General features: G+C 44.7%; 1 protein-coding gene across 4 annotated transcripts in view; it reads left to right on the forward strand.

Annotated features, from left to right (window-relative positions):
- Positions 1 to 3,717: 3,717 nt before the first annotated feature.
- The window catches only part of Rnf10 (ring finger protein 10), a 40,732-nt gene continuing 28,211 nt past the window's right edge, over positions 3,718 to 16,238 (forward strand). For all 4 annotated transcript variants that reach the window (XM_057763867.1, XM_057763869.1, XM_057763868.1 and 1 more), the window contains exon 1: positions 3,718 to 4,007. In XM_057763867.1, coding sequence (XP_057619850.1) covers positions 3,851 to 4,007 — 157 coding nt within the window. In that variant the 5' untranslated portion in view covers positions 3,718 to 3,850. The remainder of the gene's footprint in view (positions 4,008 to 16,238) is intronic.

Raw genomic sequence — 16,238 nt, forward strand, 5'->3', positions numbered from 1 at the left:
CTAATTCAAGCTCAGTATTGACAATTCAGTGAGACCTTATCTCAAAGTAAAAGGCAGAAAAAGACTGAGGTCAAGTCCTTGTCCAGCATGTCCAAGGCCCTAAGTTCAGTACCGAGGATCCCTTGCCCTACAAACAAAAGAGCAAAGCCAAACAAAACTGGGAGATTATTTGCTTGTGAGGCCAAGGCAGGAATAGTAAGAGTGTGAGGTCAGGGGCTGGAGAGATGGCTCAGAGGTTAAGAGCACTGGCTGCTCTTCCAGAGGTCCTGAGTTCAAGTCCTAGCAACCACATGGTGGCTCACAACCATCTATAATGATATCTGGTGCCCTCAGAACTTAAAAAAAAAAAAAGGTTTATTTGATGTGTATGAATATTTGGCCTACATTTTTAAGTGATTTTTAAGTGTACTTCATGTATGTCTGGTGTCCTCAGAAGCCAGAAAGGGGCATCTGACATGTGAAACTAGGGATGGCTGCAAGCCACCCAGTAACCAAATCTCAGCTGCAAGAGCAGCAAATGCCCTTAAGCACTGAGCCATCTCTTTTATTTTTATTTATTTATTATATACAACATTCTGCCTCCATGTATGCCTACAGGCCAGAAGAGGGCACCAGATCTCATTACAGATGGCTGTGAGCCACCATGTGGTTGCTGGGAATTGAACTCAGGACCTCTGGAAGAGCAGTCAGTGCTCTTAACCTCTGAGCCATCTCTCTAGCCCAGGAGAACCTTTCTAAATGATGCTTGCAGGCCAATGAAATGGTTCAGAGCCTAAAGGTGCTTCCTGCCAAGGCTAACAATCGGAATTCCATCCTGGTAGGAGAGAACTGATTCCCACAAATTGCCCTCTTACTGTACATGTGAACCATGGCACATGCCCCCATATATTCACACACACACACACACACACACACACACACACACACACACACACACCATAAATAAATTCAGCAATCTTTAAAGATTGGCAAAGGTGGCATACACCTTTGCTTCCAAGTGGGTCTGTTTATAGAGAGAGTTTCAGGCCAGTTAGGACTACAAAGTGAGACCCTGTCTCAAACAAAACAAAACAAAACAAAAAAACCCAAAAGCCTAGGAGGCTGGTGAGACAGCTCAGCAATTAAGAGCATTAGCTACTCTTCTAGAGGACCTGGGTTTGATTCCCAGCGCCCACATGGTGCACTAGCTCAAGTGCCAGGAGACCCAATGCCTCTTCTGTCCTCTAGAGGTGCTAGGCACGTGCATGGTGTGCAGGCATACACTTAAAAATGAAATAAATGAAAATTGAAAAGTATGCTCCTCTTGGTCTGCATTCCACTTTAACTGTGATTTCTCCCACACTGTATAATAGCTCATGTACTATATGATAATAAGGAACCAGAGAGTTTCAAATTAGAGTTTGATTCCTGCTTTTTTTTTTTTTCTTTTGACACGGGATCTCACCATGTATCCCCGGCTGGCCTGAAACCTAGAGAGCTCTCTGCCTCAAGATGGATTTTTACTATTTATAAATCATGTGTATGTGTACCTGTGTGTGGGTCTGTGCACATGCGTGCAGGTGCCTCTACAGACTAGAAGGCATTGGATCCCCTGGAGCCGCAGTTCCAGGTGGCTGGGAGCTGCCTAACTCAACAGAGCTCAGGTCCTCTTGAAGAACAGCACAGTCTCTTGGCCACTGAGCCATCTCTCCCGCCATGCTTTACTATTCGCCCCATTCTCCCCATCTCACCCCGCCCCATGATACTCGGGATCAAACTCAAAGCTTTGCTCATGCAAGTACCCTCCCACTAAGCTACTCTCTCTCTCTCTCTCTCTCTCTCTCTCTCTCTCTCTCTCTCTCTCTCTCTCATATGCGCCTTAATCTCACTATATAGCACAGGCTACCCTTACATTCTATATTTTCTGTTTTGGTTTCTTGAGTGTTAAGACTACAGGCATGTACCAATCTAGTTGCTAAAATTCCACTAATCTTCTGAGGGAGTAGCTCAGAGGTTGAAAACTTGATTGTGTGTATGGGACTCTGAATTTGATCCATAACACCATTTAAAAAATTAAAAATGGAGTTCTGTGTGTCGTGTGTCCTCCACTTGGCAGCATTTTTTTTTTTTTTTTTTTTTTTATTTTCGAGTCAAGGTTTCTCTGTAGCTTTTGGTTCCTGTCCTGGAACTAGCTCTTGTAGACCAGGCTGGCCTCGAACTCACAGAGATCCGCCTGCCTCTGCCTCCCGAGTGCTGGGATTAAAGGCGTGCGCCACCACCGCCCGGCTTGGCAGCATTTTTTTTAAAAGATTATTTATTACATATCCAGTATTCTGCCTGAATGTGTACCTGCACTCCAGAAGAGGGCACCAGATTTCATTATAGATGGTTTTTTTTTTTTTAAATATTTATTATGTATACAATATTATGTCTGTGTGCATATCTTCAGGCCAGAAGAGGGCACCAGACCTCTTTACAGATGGTTGTGAGCCACCATGTGGTTGCCGGGAATTGAACTCGGGACCTTTGGAAGAGCAGGCAATGCTCTTAACCACTGAGCCATCTCTCCAGCCCCCAATATAGATGGTTGTGAGCCACCATGTGGTTGCTGGAAATTGAACTCAGGACCTCTAGAAGAAGAGTTAGTGCTCTTAGCCACTGAGCCATCTCTCCAGCCCACTTGGCAGCATTTTTAAGAAGTCCTCTGCATAGCTAGCATATCCTCACTTAACTATACCACGTCATTTCCTTCTTACTGAGTTTTACATATGATGCAGCTTTATGAATGTTTTCCCACATATGCACATGTGCATGGAGTTCTGAGCTGACGCTGAGTGCCTTCCTCCATTACTCTCCACATTCTTTACTGAACGAGGGTCTCTAGGTGGACTAATCTGGCTAGCCAGTCTGCTCTGGACATTTCCCCATCTCTGCCTCCTATGCGCTGGAATTGTAGGCGAGCCATCACATTCCACTTGGCTTTTTATAATTTTTTTGTGTATAGGTGTTTTACCTGTATGTATATCTGTGCACCATGTGTTTGTTTGGTACCAGACAAACACCCATACACCTTTTTTTTTTTTTTTTTAAAAAAAAAAAAAAGATTGTCCAGCCCTTGGCAGGCAGAGGCTGGAAAATTTGTGAATTTGAAGCCTGATCCACACAATGAGTACATAATGAGTACAGTTAGGGCTACCTGGTGAAACATTGTCTCAAAAACAGGAATGAGGGAGGAAGTGAGGGAAGAAAGGAAAAAAAGGGAAGAGAGAAAAATCAATAGTAATAACAAGTCTTACACCGGTCCCTCCCCTGGGGACCATTACTGGACCCGGATGTTGGCGAAAACTACACTTCCCGGAATGCACCACGCGCACACGGCGACTATATAAATAGTCCATCCGGGTTCTTGGAGATGCTGTTTGGCGACTCGTCGCCATTCCCGGAGCACCTCGGCCTCGGTCCAGAGGCGAGTGTCGGTCGCTGTGTCGGAGACTCCGGTCCCCGGCACCGAGACAGCCAGTCCTCTCTCCTGCCCCGCGGCGGGAGAGCGTGTCCGGCCGGCCGGCGGGGCTCGCGACCCTCCCGCACCTCCCCTTCCCCCGCTGCCTCCGCCCCGCCAGGCCCGGCCCGGACCTCCGAGCCCCGGCCTCCTCCTCCTCCTCCTCCACTCACCGCCGCCGCTGGGCCCAAAGCCCCACCTGTCGCTTCTCCTTCCATTTTGAGAAGCTGAGGAAGGAAACAAGGAAAAATGTCGCCATGAAGGCCGAGAACCGCTGCCGCCGCCGACCCCCGCCGGCCCTGAACGCCATGAGCCTGGGTCCCCGCCGCGCCCGCTCCGCTCCGACCGCCGTCGCCGCCGAGGCCCCCTTTGATGCCGCAGAGCTCCCCCAGCGCCGCCGCCACCGCCTCCGACATGGACAAGAACAGCGGCTCCAACAGCTCCTCCGCCTCCTCGGGCAGCAGCAAAGGGCAACAGCCGCCCCGCTCCGCCTCGGCGGGGCCGGCCGGCGAGTCTAAACCCAAGAGCGGTAAGAGCCAGCGGAGGTCGGGTCTGCGGGGTCACTTGGGGACAAACGACCCTCGCTTCCCACGTCTTGAGGTCCAGTATGTACGATTAAGCTGACCTGCACCGCGTGGTTAATTTAGGCCCTTGCATTCATATTCAAAACAGCTGGCTGAAGTAGGCGCTATTCTTAGCCCCTTTTGCAGACGAGGAATCTGAGATTTAGAAAGGGTTAAGGTCATCCAGGTAACAAGTGCCTCACAGCGGGTTTTAAGACCTAGGTGGTTTTTGTGACTCATCAGTCCACGCTACAAAACCACTGAGTTTGTGTTGGATTAACATTGGGTAGCATTCCAGATTAAATAAGAGAGGGTGAGGCCCGAGGGTTTTCAGACTTCCATCTGGCTCCAGAGCTGCTCCTTTAAGAGGACTCATCGTGGAATGGTAAAGCGTGCAGAGTCTGTATTCAGTCTTTTTAGGTTCAGTCCTTGAGTTTGCCTTACCTGCAAAAGAGTGCAAGAAGTAAATGAGCAAAGTACTTGGAGTACTCGACAACTGCTTGCACCAAAAACATACCAATTTGTGTGTGGGTATAGGTGTTTTGCTTTCACGGGGAAATATGTCATTAATATGTGCTTAATATTAACATAGCGTAATGATAAGTTAACGATCATGCACAAAGTACTGGGCTGAACTTTTGTCTGTTGTCGCTATTCTAATTGTTTATCCAGTGTAGCAAGGCGGAATTGTTCCCTTTTAGAGAATAAACTGAGACTGTAGGTTGTTGGGAATTGGCAGAAGCCTCAGTCCAGCCTTCTCCATCATGTTTCAGAACTATGTACAAATCCTTGTTCTCTTTTAGACTTTCAACATATTAGCTATAATAGCAGTGTGGGGTTTTGTTTGTTTTTGAGATTGTAATTTAATTCCAGTGTTTTCTCCTTCCCTTTCCTCCCTCCAAAGCTTCCCTTATAACCTGCCCCCTCTCCTTCAAATTCATGGCCTCTTTTTTCATTAATTGTTTTTGCTTGCATATATGTATTTTTGTGTGTGTATATATCAGTGAACATGCCAGATTAGATGGGGGATGCCTACAAGGCCTCAACCCCACACAAAGGACTACAGGCAACTTAGTAAAACTGGGAGAAGGAGAGGTGATCCCCAGGGAAAAGCACACTGGTTGTCAGTGCCCAGACAGTCAGCCCTGGGAAACCGGAAGTGCAAGTAACATTATATGGACTCAGAGTAGGTGTGTGTGACGGGACCTTTGGAGGTAACAGTCTGATTCAAAAGCTGTAAGGCTAATTTAACTATTCGTAGGCCAGAGATGTGGGTCAGTGGCAGAGCTACTTGTATACTTGCCTAGAGTATACAAGGGCCTGGGTTTGGTCCTTTCCACTCCCTTTAATTTAAATTATAAGGAAGAACATTAAAAAAACACACACACCAAATTTTTAAGGTTTACTGACTCTGAGAGTTTCTCTGCAGGGTGTGACAAACTCGTTTACCAGTTGAGGGCTTGCAGAACTTGCCTGCGGAGACCAGTTGTCACCATCCATGATATACTAGTGTTTTATTTTTTTTTAAATGTTAAATTCTTTTTTTAATATTTATTTATATATTTATTATGTATACAATATTCTGTCTGTGTGTATGTCTGCAGGCCAGAAGAGGGCCCCAGACCTCATTACAGATGGTTGTGAGTCACCATGTGGTTGCTGGGAATTGAACTCACAACCTTTAGAAGAGCAGGCAATGCTCTTAATCACTGAGCCATCTCTCCAGCCCTATACTAGTGTTTTAAATATCTAAGGAGGAATTAGTATAACTTCAGGCCAAGTCAGGAATTCTGTAAGCTAATTTTGGAGTCTTCCGCCAACATGTAGCTTTATCATGAATCTTTTTTCTTGGCTGTTGTTAGGATGTATCTCAAATTGATGGACTTAGCTTTTGCACCCTGCTTGGAGACGTAATGTTAAGCTTTGATTACCCAAGAATTCTCAACTAACTTTTTAGGGCCCTATTTAAGTCACTAAAATGCATTCATGCATGAGTCAGCTGCAATAAATACTTTGTTTGTTGTTTAGTGAACCACAGGCCAAAGCTTGTGATAGACCAAACAACAGGGCCAAAGAGGGCTCACTGCTGTGCAGGTGGAAGGAAGGAACCAACTCCACGTTCTCCCTCACGAGTCCTCAATGAACATACATGATTATGATATATTTTTAAAAATTAAAAAGCTAGAGAGCTGATGTGTGTGAGACATTTTACCGCATGCTTGACTTTGACATTAGTTCCTGTAGAGTAGAATGTTGAAATTACCCAGCAGTGTGCTACCCGGCGTTGTTGTAGCTGAACCAAAACAAGTAATTGTCAGTGGTAGCATTTCAGCAGAGCTGTGTGTGATGAGTGGTGGTGGTTCAGGACGTTCTGACTTTGTCCTATTTATTTATTTATTTATTTATTTATTTATTTATTTATTTTTGGTTTTTTCGAGACAGGGTTTCTCTGTGGCTTTGGAGCCTGTCCTGGAGCTAGCTCTTGTAGACCAGGCTGGTCTCGAACTCACTGAGATTCACCTGCCTCTGCCTCCCAAGTGCTGGGATTAAAGGCGTGCGCCACCACCGCCCAGCTGTCCTTTTTTTTTTTTAATTGGATTTTCAAGACAGGGTTTCTCTGTGTAACAGCTCTGACTGTCCTGGAACTCACTCTGTAGATCAGGCTGGCCCAAACTCAAGAGATCCACCTGCCTCTGCCTCTCAAGTGCTGGGATTAAAGGCATGTGCCACCGCTGCCGGTCTCTCTGTTATTTTTATTTTTTTTTTAATTTTAAAAAGCCTCACTAAGTAGGCTAGGCTTGCCTAGGAGACTCTAGTCGCTTGACTGCCTCCCAGGTGCTGATGTCATTCTGTTTTCTTGCAGTTAAATACTTTATATAAAACACACTTAAAACACAGTTAAGAGAGCAAAACCCTGTCTCGAAAAACCAAAAAAACAAAACAAAACACAGTTAAGATTTCAACTGAAGCCGGGCGGTGGTGACGCACGCCTTTAATCCCAGCACTCGGGAGGCAGAGGCAGGCGGATCTCTGTGAGTTCGAGACCAGCCTGGTCTACAAGAGCTAGTTCCAGGACAGGCTCCAAAACCACAGAGAAACCCTGTCTCGAAAAACCAAAAAAAAAAAAAAAAAAAAAAAAAAAGATTTTAACTGAATGTAGTTAGTGGCTCACACCTGTAATCCCAGTGCTCAGTTGCTGGAGAAGGACCACCTCCAAGTCCAGTTTGTACGGAACAGGGAGTCCCAGACTGCCTGGGCTACAGAGTGAGTCTCTGCTTCAAGTGTCAACAGTTTATTTATTTAACCCTGGGTGTCCTAGAACTCATTCAATAAACCAGGCTGGTCTTGAACTCAAGGATCTGCCAAAACTCTTGTTTCTTTGAAATAAGGTCTCCCTGTATAGCTTTAGCTGGTCTCAGACTCTGAGGGCTACCTGTCTGTGCCTCAGAAGTGCTGGAATTAAAGGTGTGTGCCACCACACCTGCTTGCTTATTTGTTTTAGTCTGGATGGTACTGTGCAGCTGAGGTTGGCCTCAGACCCTCCTCCTTCCTCAGCCTGGAATTGCTGGGTTTACCCTTAGCCTGCCCAACTGAATTGTTTTTATATAGTTTAACTTTAAATATTAGCCGGGCAGTGGTGGCGCACGCTTTTAATCTCAGCACTAGGGAGGCAGAGGCAGGCGGATCTCTGTGAGTTCGAGGCCAGCCTGGTCTACAAGAGCTAGTTCCAGGACAGTTCTAGTGAAACCCTGTCTCGAAAAACCAAAAAAAAAAAAAAAAAATTATACACACACACAGTATTTAGTTACGTACATTTTTGCTGGAGAGTCAGTATCCTCTTGTTTTAGTCTCCCTTTTTATTATGCCATGTATGAGAGGGACATTTATTTACTATCATTCACAGAGATCCACTTGGCTCTGCTCGGCTTTTTCTTTTCTAAAATATGGGTTCCAGTGGTCAAACTCAAGTCTCAGGTCCTCAAGCATATACAGTGGGTTCCTTTAATAACTAAGCTACCTCACTGGCATAATAAATTTTTTTTCCTACGTATATTTATTTGGGATAGGTGGTCAGGCTTGGTGTCAAGCACCTTGACCGGCTGGAATTAAGACTGGCCCTACTTTTGATTGCCAGACTGGAGAGACTACAAAAGACTTTTTTTGTTGTTGTTTTCTCAAGACACTGTTTCTCTGTGTAGCTTTGGAGTTCAGGGAACTTGCTCTGTAGACCAGGTTGGCCTCAAACTTACAGAGATCCTGTAAGTTTGTCTGTGTCTCCTGAGTGCTGGGATTAAAGATGTGTGCCACCATTGCCCAGTCGTACAGAAGACTTGGGTTTGGTCCTCAGCCCTACAATGTTCTGGCTTGCATAGTCGCAAACATACATGCGTACAGCCATGTATACAAGCAAAACACCCATATACACATAAAAAGTAAAATAAGGTGGTGATGCCTTAATCCCAGCACTTGGGAAGCAGAGGCAGGCAGATACCTGTGTTCTAGGACAGTCTTATCTCCAGAGTGAGTTCTGGGACAGGCTCCAAAGCTACAGAAAGAAAACAAAACAAACGAATTGCAAACTGTAAATGAAGCTGAGTGCAGTGGGCACAGTGTATAACCCAACACCATGAAGCACCATGAGTTCAATGGCCACACTAGGCTAATAAACAAGCTTCAGGGCAGCCTGGTTACATGATAAGACCCTTTACCAAGCCAAATGAGAAACACTGCGTCTGAGAGCACTGCCGATGAAGCCAGTGTTGAGAACTGATGCAGTGACTTTGAGAAGTGCGCTGACCAGAGGCTAGTTTTAGGAGTATTCCAGAGGCTGACTCATTGTTGAAAGGACCTCTTGAATTTCAGAGTCCCGACTTGGAATAGAAGCCTGAAATGAAAGATACGGTTTCACTTTCTTTTGCCAGTGCATATCACACACACACACAAAACTTACTTGGTTTCTAGAGACAGTGTCATGTCTCTAAAACCAAATCCCATTCTGCCTTGAACTCCCTGATCCTCCTGTCTCCACCTTCCAAGTACTGGAACCTAGGGCATTACCACCACTAGCTTAGTTTTTCAATATTCAGTTCCTTTTTTGTCTCTCTTTTGTCCCATATAAAAGAACCCCTTGATATCTATAAACTGTGTAAGTTATAAGTAGTCATTTGCTTTCTTTCTCTTTCTTTATTCTTTCTTGCTCGCTCGCTCTCTTTCCTTTTTTTTTTTGGTTTTTCGAGACAGGGTTTCTCTGTGGTTTTGGAGCCTATCCTGGAACTAGCTCTTGAAGACCAGGCTGGTCTCGAACTCACAGAGATCCGCCTGCCTCTGCCTCCCGAGTGCTGGGATTAAAGGCGTGCGCCACCACCGCCCGGCTTAATGTGTAGTCCAGGCTGGCCTCGAACTCCAGATCCACCTGCCTTTGCCTCCTTCAGCAAATCCTACCGGTCTGTGCCACCAGAACCGGCTTTTTTTTTTTTTTTTTTTTTTGAGACAGGTTTCTCTGTGTAACTTTGGAGCCTGTCCTAGAACTAGCTCTTGTAGACCAGGCTGGCTTTGAACTGACAGAGATCCTGCCTCTGCCTCACAAGTGCTGGGATTAAAAGTGTGAGCTGCCACTGCTTTCTAATTACATGAATATACTTGATATGTTTTCCTGTGCTCCTGTGGCTAGCTTACATGGCCTTTTCACTAGTATACTAATTGACTACCAGGATCCTGCTCCTTGGTCTTTCTGTTCACAGCCTTGGCCTTGGCTAATTGCTTCAGCTTTATTCCAGTAGGACAGACTGTTGTTAGAACAGTTTACTTACCAGCGACTGTCCCAACAATACAGCCCAGAGGAGAGAGGAAGTTTCGGGAGCAGGGGATGCCATATAGTAGGAAGAAAAAGTTTAGAAGGAGAGAGGTCAGGGATTCAGGCAAACAGTAGGCCCTGTCCTGAAAGCCTGCTCTTGTTCCTTCCCCATAAGTGGAGGGTGCAGCCATGGAGGTTAAGGGAAGGTCGGGTGTTCTGAAGAAGTTATTTTGAGGTTGGTAGTGTGAAATCCTGTCCTGACTGACATTCTTCTGTTATCTGGGATCAGAAGCTGGGTCAGTGGGTAATCTGACTTGACTGTCTCTGCCCTCCTCAAAGCCCCCTCAGAACTGGGCTTGAAGGTGTGAGGACACCCAGCCTGTTGTGTGGTACTGGCATCTGACTCCAGTACTCTTAACCTCTTGAGCCATGTCCAGCCTCCAGTGGGTGCTGTTGATGAGAATGATTGTGTCTGTTATTAGTATAGTAGACTTTTCTGATCATATGTGCCACTACTATAGAAGATAATATTTTAGATGTTTTTTCTCAATTCTTAAGATTCTCAGAGGAAGTAGGGTATAGTATGAGCTGTTTATATCCATACAGAAATGAAGAGTTGCAAATGTTGCAGTGATAACAGGTAATTGCAGTGATAGCAGGTAGCTCGCTGGCACATGCTGTGGCCCAGATACTGATACGGCTCTCTTCCTTCATTTAGAATATTTCATTCCAGCAGGATCTGGTTTGTTGTCAGTTGAGTGTGTAACTAAGGCCAGCTCCTCTGAAGATGCTTGTCAACTGCTTGGATGGTGGATAAACAACTTATTTGCAATTACAGCATGAACCAGCAGCAGAAACTTTCTGGCTGTTTTTCTGACCTTGGCAGTGCCGCGTGTTAGAACTGGACCTGGAAATGTTGATGATTTTCCCCACCTGTGAGAAACTGACCCTGGTTTGGTGAGGGGGCAGGAGAGATGGAGAGTGGTCTGCTGTCCTTGGCAGGGACTTTCCCATTTGGAAAATAAGGAACAGTTAAGTGGTGGAGGAAGGTCATTGGCCCGCAGCTCACACTACAGTTAAGGCATTGGATTAAAGTTTTAGGTCTGTCTCTTGTTTATTGATTCTTAGATCTTAGGTTCTGGATTTGCACCATCTAATTAATGGTTTTGTCAGTTCAGGACTATGTCTTGATAGTATTTCTTGGTAGTTCTCAGTTCTGGCTGTATGTCAGACTCTCTTGAAGACCTTTACATGAGTAAAGATGTGCGGCCTTTTTCTTCCAGTTTCTTCAGTACCTTTTACCCCCACCCCCTCCAAGTGTTGCAGTTTAATCCTAGCTAGCCTCAAATGCACACAGAAATTCTGCAACCTCTAGAAGACCAGGGTTCAAGGTGAGCTACCTTACCTAACCTTGTCTGATTCTCTTAAGTCTATTTTGGGTCCCCTGGGTCCTAGGCATTCTTTTCATTTATTTTTATTTTATTTATTTTTAATTATTTTAGTTTTTTGAGACAGGGTCTCTCTGATAGCCCAGGATGACCTGGAACTTACTGGTACACCAGGCTGGCCTTGAACTTGAACTCACAGAGATCTGCCTGCCTCTCCCAGGATTAGTCTTGTGCCTCTACACCTGACTCCTTATTTTAAGGGTGGGTAGGTGTGTGTGTGTGTGTGCGCGCGCGCATGCACGCTCACAAGAAGGCCAGAAGAGGACATTGTATTACCTGAAGCTAGAGTTAGAGATGGTTGTGAGTTACCCAGTGTTGCTAGGGACAGAACTTGGGTCCTCTGGAACAAGAGCATGAGGGACTCTTAACTACATCTTTAGCCCTCTTATATATTTATTTTTGGCACTGGGTACAGAACCTAGAATCTAGTGCATGTTGGGCAAGGACTTGACCATTGAGTTTCATCTTCAGCCTCTTTCATTTTATTTTATTTTATTTTGAGAATTAACTGAGATGGGCTAAAACTGAGTTTGCAGCCAAGCAAGCAGGCCTTGGACTTTGGAACTCCCAAGTAGCTGAGGTCACAGGCCTGTGCTGCCAGGCCTATCTTGCTTGGCCTCCCCCTCCTACCTCTTTTTTTTTAATTTCTTAGTCTTGGTCTTGTTTCATTGTTTAGGCTTCTTTGTCGTCTTTCTGTCTTCTTGCCCTTAGTCCCCTAAGAACTGTAATGCCCGGCAGCCTTCATAAACTCTAAAAGTGACCCTAATGTACAGCTGGAATTGGGAACCACCATTCTGAGGTTTAAAACTTGACCAGAAAGCAAAATAACAGAAATGGGAAAAATAAAAATAAAAATGGAAGAGACAAAAAAAAAGTTTCTTCTAGGAACTTGACTTGTTTTCCAGAATCTAAAGTGGATCCTCTTGTTTGTTCAGAGAGAGGAGGGCAGTTCCTCCCTGAGTTGTTCACCAACATGTCCTGGAAGCTGTCTACAAAACATCTCAAAAATAGCACTGTGCGTTTGTTTTATCTTCGAGTCCCAGGCAGGACAGTACCATCAATCCTCGGCTACCTGTCGCCTGGGTTTAGAGATAAGAGCAGTTTTTAACTTGAGATGTCTCCCTTCAGGCTTTGAGGTGTTTGGAAGACAAGAGAAGGGAGTTGATTTTAGGGTCTGAAATCCTGAATTCTTATGTGGTCAGTTAGTTGTTGTAATCTGATTTAGAAATAAGCAGTTCACTGTCCATCACTGAGTGTTTTTTAAGTATTAGGAAACCGTTTCCCTGAGGGTGTGGTAATAAATGAAGAAACAAACAGTTTTACCAAGTGCCAGTTTATCTTAAGTCTTCTCAGTGTAGCATTTGGCTTCATTCTTGAAGATACTGTGAGGTATCTTTGTTTGTTTGCTTTTAGAGACAGGGTTTCTCTGTGTAACCATCCTGGCTGCCCTGGACCTTGTTTGTATACCAGTCTGACCTCGAACTCACAGAGTTCTGCCTCTGTCTCCCATGTGCTGGGATTAAAGGTGAGCGCCACCACTGCTCAGCCCAGGTATCTTTCTTTTTTTTTTTAATATTTATTTATTTATTATGTATACAATATTCTGTCTGCATGTATGCCTGCAGGCCAGAAGAGGGCACCAGATCTCATTCGTTACAGATGGTTGTGAGCCACCATGTGGTTGCTGGGAATTGAACTCAGGACCTTTGGAAGAGCAGGCAGTGCTCTTAACCACTGAGCCATCTCTCCAGCCCTCCAGGTATCTTTCTTAAATAGGATCCCCACCCCCTATTTTATGTACCAGAGACCAAACCTAGGGCCTTGTATGTTCTGTCAGCATCAGATAAGGAGGTTTAGAGAATATGTTTTCCTTCCTTCCTTCCTTCCTTCCTTCCTTCCTTCCTTCCTTCCTTCCTTCCTTCCTTCCTTCCTTCCTTCCTTCCTTCCTTCCTTCCTTTTCTTCTGAATCTGGAAAGAGGACTCTGTAGTTAAGAGCATTGAATACTCTTCCAGAGGACTCAAATTCATTTCCCAGAACCTACATGACAACTCATATCTATTAGTAACTCTCAGTTTCTGGATCTATCACCCTCCTCTGGCCTCCCTGGGCACTAGGCATACACGTGCTACACAGACATACTTGTTTTTGAGGTAGTCTCATCCTGTAGTCTAGACTGGTTTTATTTCAGTCCTCTGCCTCTCGGGTGCCGGGGTTACAGCTGTGCACAACAGGTGGTGGCTTAGCTCTGATTTCTACTTGCTACCTACCACTGCTGCTGTTCTTGATAATAACTGTTGTTGACTGTCATACGCTTACTAGACAAGTGCTGGATTACTGAGCCAGGCTCCAGCCCCAATTCCAACTTGTAAATCCTGGTTACTATCTGTAATTAAGGCGTGGCTGTGGCGTGGCAGTTTTCTGTGGTGGCCTGCTTCACTCTTACGGCTGCCGTCTCCTGGACTTGTGTTCTTGATCCGTTGACTGCAGCTGTCATTCTTCCCATAAAGGGTGAGTGCTTTCAAAATTAGGATTTATGGACTGGCAAGATGGCTAGTAGGTAAAGGCGCTTACCACCAAGCCTGACAACCTAAGTTTGATAAATCCTTGGGACTGTATGATAGAAGGAGAGAACCAACTTTGGCAGGTTGTCCTTTGACCTCCACGTCCACATTGGTACACACACTAGAAATATAGTTAAATTAGAATTCATATTTTTTTCTTAGATTTATTTAGCCTGCTGTACAATAAACTTGTGATCTTATGTAGAAAGTTTCTTTTAAGTTAAAAAATTACTTAGGTTGTAGCTGGGTATGGTTGATTGTACCTGTTGTTTCAGAGGGTTTCCTTGGGTTTGAGGCCAGCCTGAGTTATAGTATAGTGAGTTCTAGGCTAGCTTGAACTATAGAGTGAGATCCTGTTTTAAAAAAACAAAACAAAGCTGGGCGATGGTGGTGCACGCCTTTAATCCCAGCACTTGGGAGGCAGAGGCGGGCGGATCTCTGTGAGTTCGAGACCAGCCTGGTCTACAGAGCTAGTTCCAGGACAGGCTCCAAAGCCACAGAGAAACCCTGTCTCGAAAAACCAAAAAACAAAACAAAACAAAAAAGTGCCCCCTCTTTTAAAACAGTAATACTTTTGTATTGGAGTCAGAATCTTTGAGGGTGAGTCTTGAGTGCAGGAATCTCCTAAAAGATTGTATGTCAGATTGCTTGTATGTTCTAAAATTCCAGTGATAACAAAGATTAGTATGGGTCCTAAACATGCAAATGTATTTATTTATTTATTATTTTAAAAACTACTCTAAGCAGACAAACTACTGCTGTTTGTAAGAAAGAAAAACCTTACATATTTTCTTCACAAGTATGTTTCTTTTATAGAATTTAATTTTTTTTCCAGGTATGTTTGTGTGTGTTTTGAGGCAAGGTGTCATACTCTAGCCCAGGCTGTCCTTCAACTTCTGATTCTCCACTTCTCAAGTGCTGGAATCACAGGCCAGTGCGGCACCACAATCCCGTGTTTGTTTTTTTTTGGGGGGTGGGGGGACAGGGTTTCTCTGTGTAGCCCTGACTGTCCTGGAACTCAATATGTAGACCAGGCTGGCCTTGAATTTATAGAGATCCACCTGCCTCTGCCTACCGCTGCTGGGATTAAAAGCTTACTCTACCACTGCCTGGCAAACCCAGAATTTTTTTTTTTTTTTTAACATTTACTTCTTTATTATGTATACAGTGTTTTGTCTGCATTTACATCTGCAAGTCAGAATAGGGCACCAGATCTCTTTACAGATGGCTGTGAGCCCTCATGTGGTTGCTGGGAATTGAACTCAGGACCTTTGGAAAACAGCTAGTGCTCTTAACCACTGAGCCATCTCTCCAGTTCCCCAGAGATTTTTTTTTTAAAGATTTATTTATTATATAGTGTGCTGCCTGCATGTTACCCACACACCAGAAGAGGGCACCAGATCTCATTACAGATGGCTGTGAGCCACCATGTATTTGCTGGGGATTGAATTTAGGACCTCTGGAAGAACAACAGCCCGTGCTCTTAACCTCTGAGCCATCTCTCCAGCCCCAAACCCAGAATATTTTTAAGGTTTATTAGTTTCATATATGTGCTCAAGTTTTTTGAGATTATATATTTTATGTATATGAGTGTTTTGCCTGTGTGTTTGTGCACCAGATGTGTACCTGGTGCCTATGGAGATCAGAAGAACTTTACCCTGGAACTGGTTTTAGAGGTGGTTGTGATATACTTGTGGTTGCTAGGAACCAAACCTGAGTCCTCTGCAAGAGCAAGAAGTGCTTTTAACTTCTGAGCCATCTCTCCAGCCCCACATTTGAGTGTTCTGCCTGTACATATATGAATCCTTTGTGTGCCAGGTGCCTTCAGAGGCCAGAAGAGAGCATTGGATCCCTTGGAACTAAGAGTTATAGTTTACGGTTGTGAGCCATATGAGTGCTGAGAAACTAATTTGGGTCCTCTGGAAGATCAGCCAATGTTCTTTATTACTAAGCCATCTTTCCAGTCCCTAAACTCAAGGTTTTGCACATGTCAGTTTGCCCTCAACCAACTGAGCTATGCCCCCAGCTCGCTCACTCTCTCTCTCTCTCACACACACACACACACACACACTTTGGAAAATTTTTTGTTTATTTGAACCTGTTTTTCTGAGACAGGTTTCTCTGTGTAGTCCTGGCTTCCTGGAATTCATTCTGAAAACCAGGCTGGCCTTGGACTCAGAGATCTGCCTGCCTCTGCCTCCAAGTCCTGGGATTAAAGGCATGTGCCAGCCACCACCACCCAGATCAATTATATATATTTTAAAAACGATTTATTAATTTTTTTATTTTCTGTGTACGAGTGTTTGTTGTTTCTCCTGCATGTATGTCTTTGATCCACATTTATGCATGGTGCTCAAGGGGGCCAGAGGAGGGTGCCAGACACTCTTGAACTG

Source organism: Chionomys nivalis, chromosome 3, assembly GCF_950005125.1.
Source record: "Chionomys nivalis chromosome 3, mChiNiv1.1, whole genome shotgun sequence".
Classification (NCBI taxonomy): Eukaryota; Metazoa; Chordata; class Mammalia; order Rodentia; family Cricetidae; genus Chionomys; species Chionomys nivalis.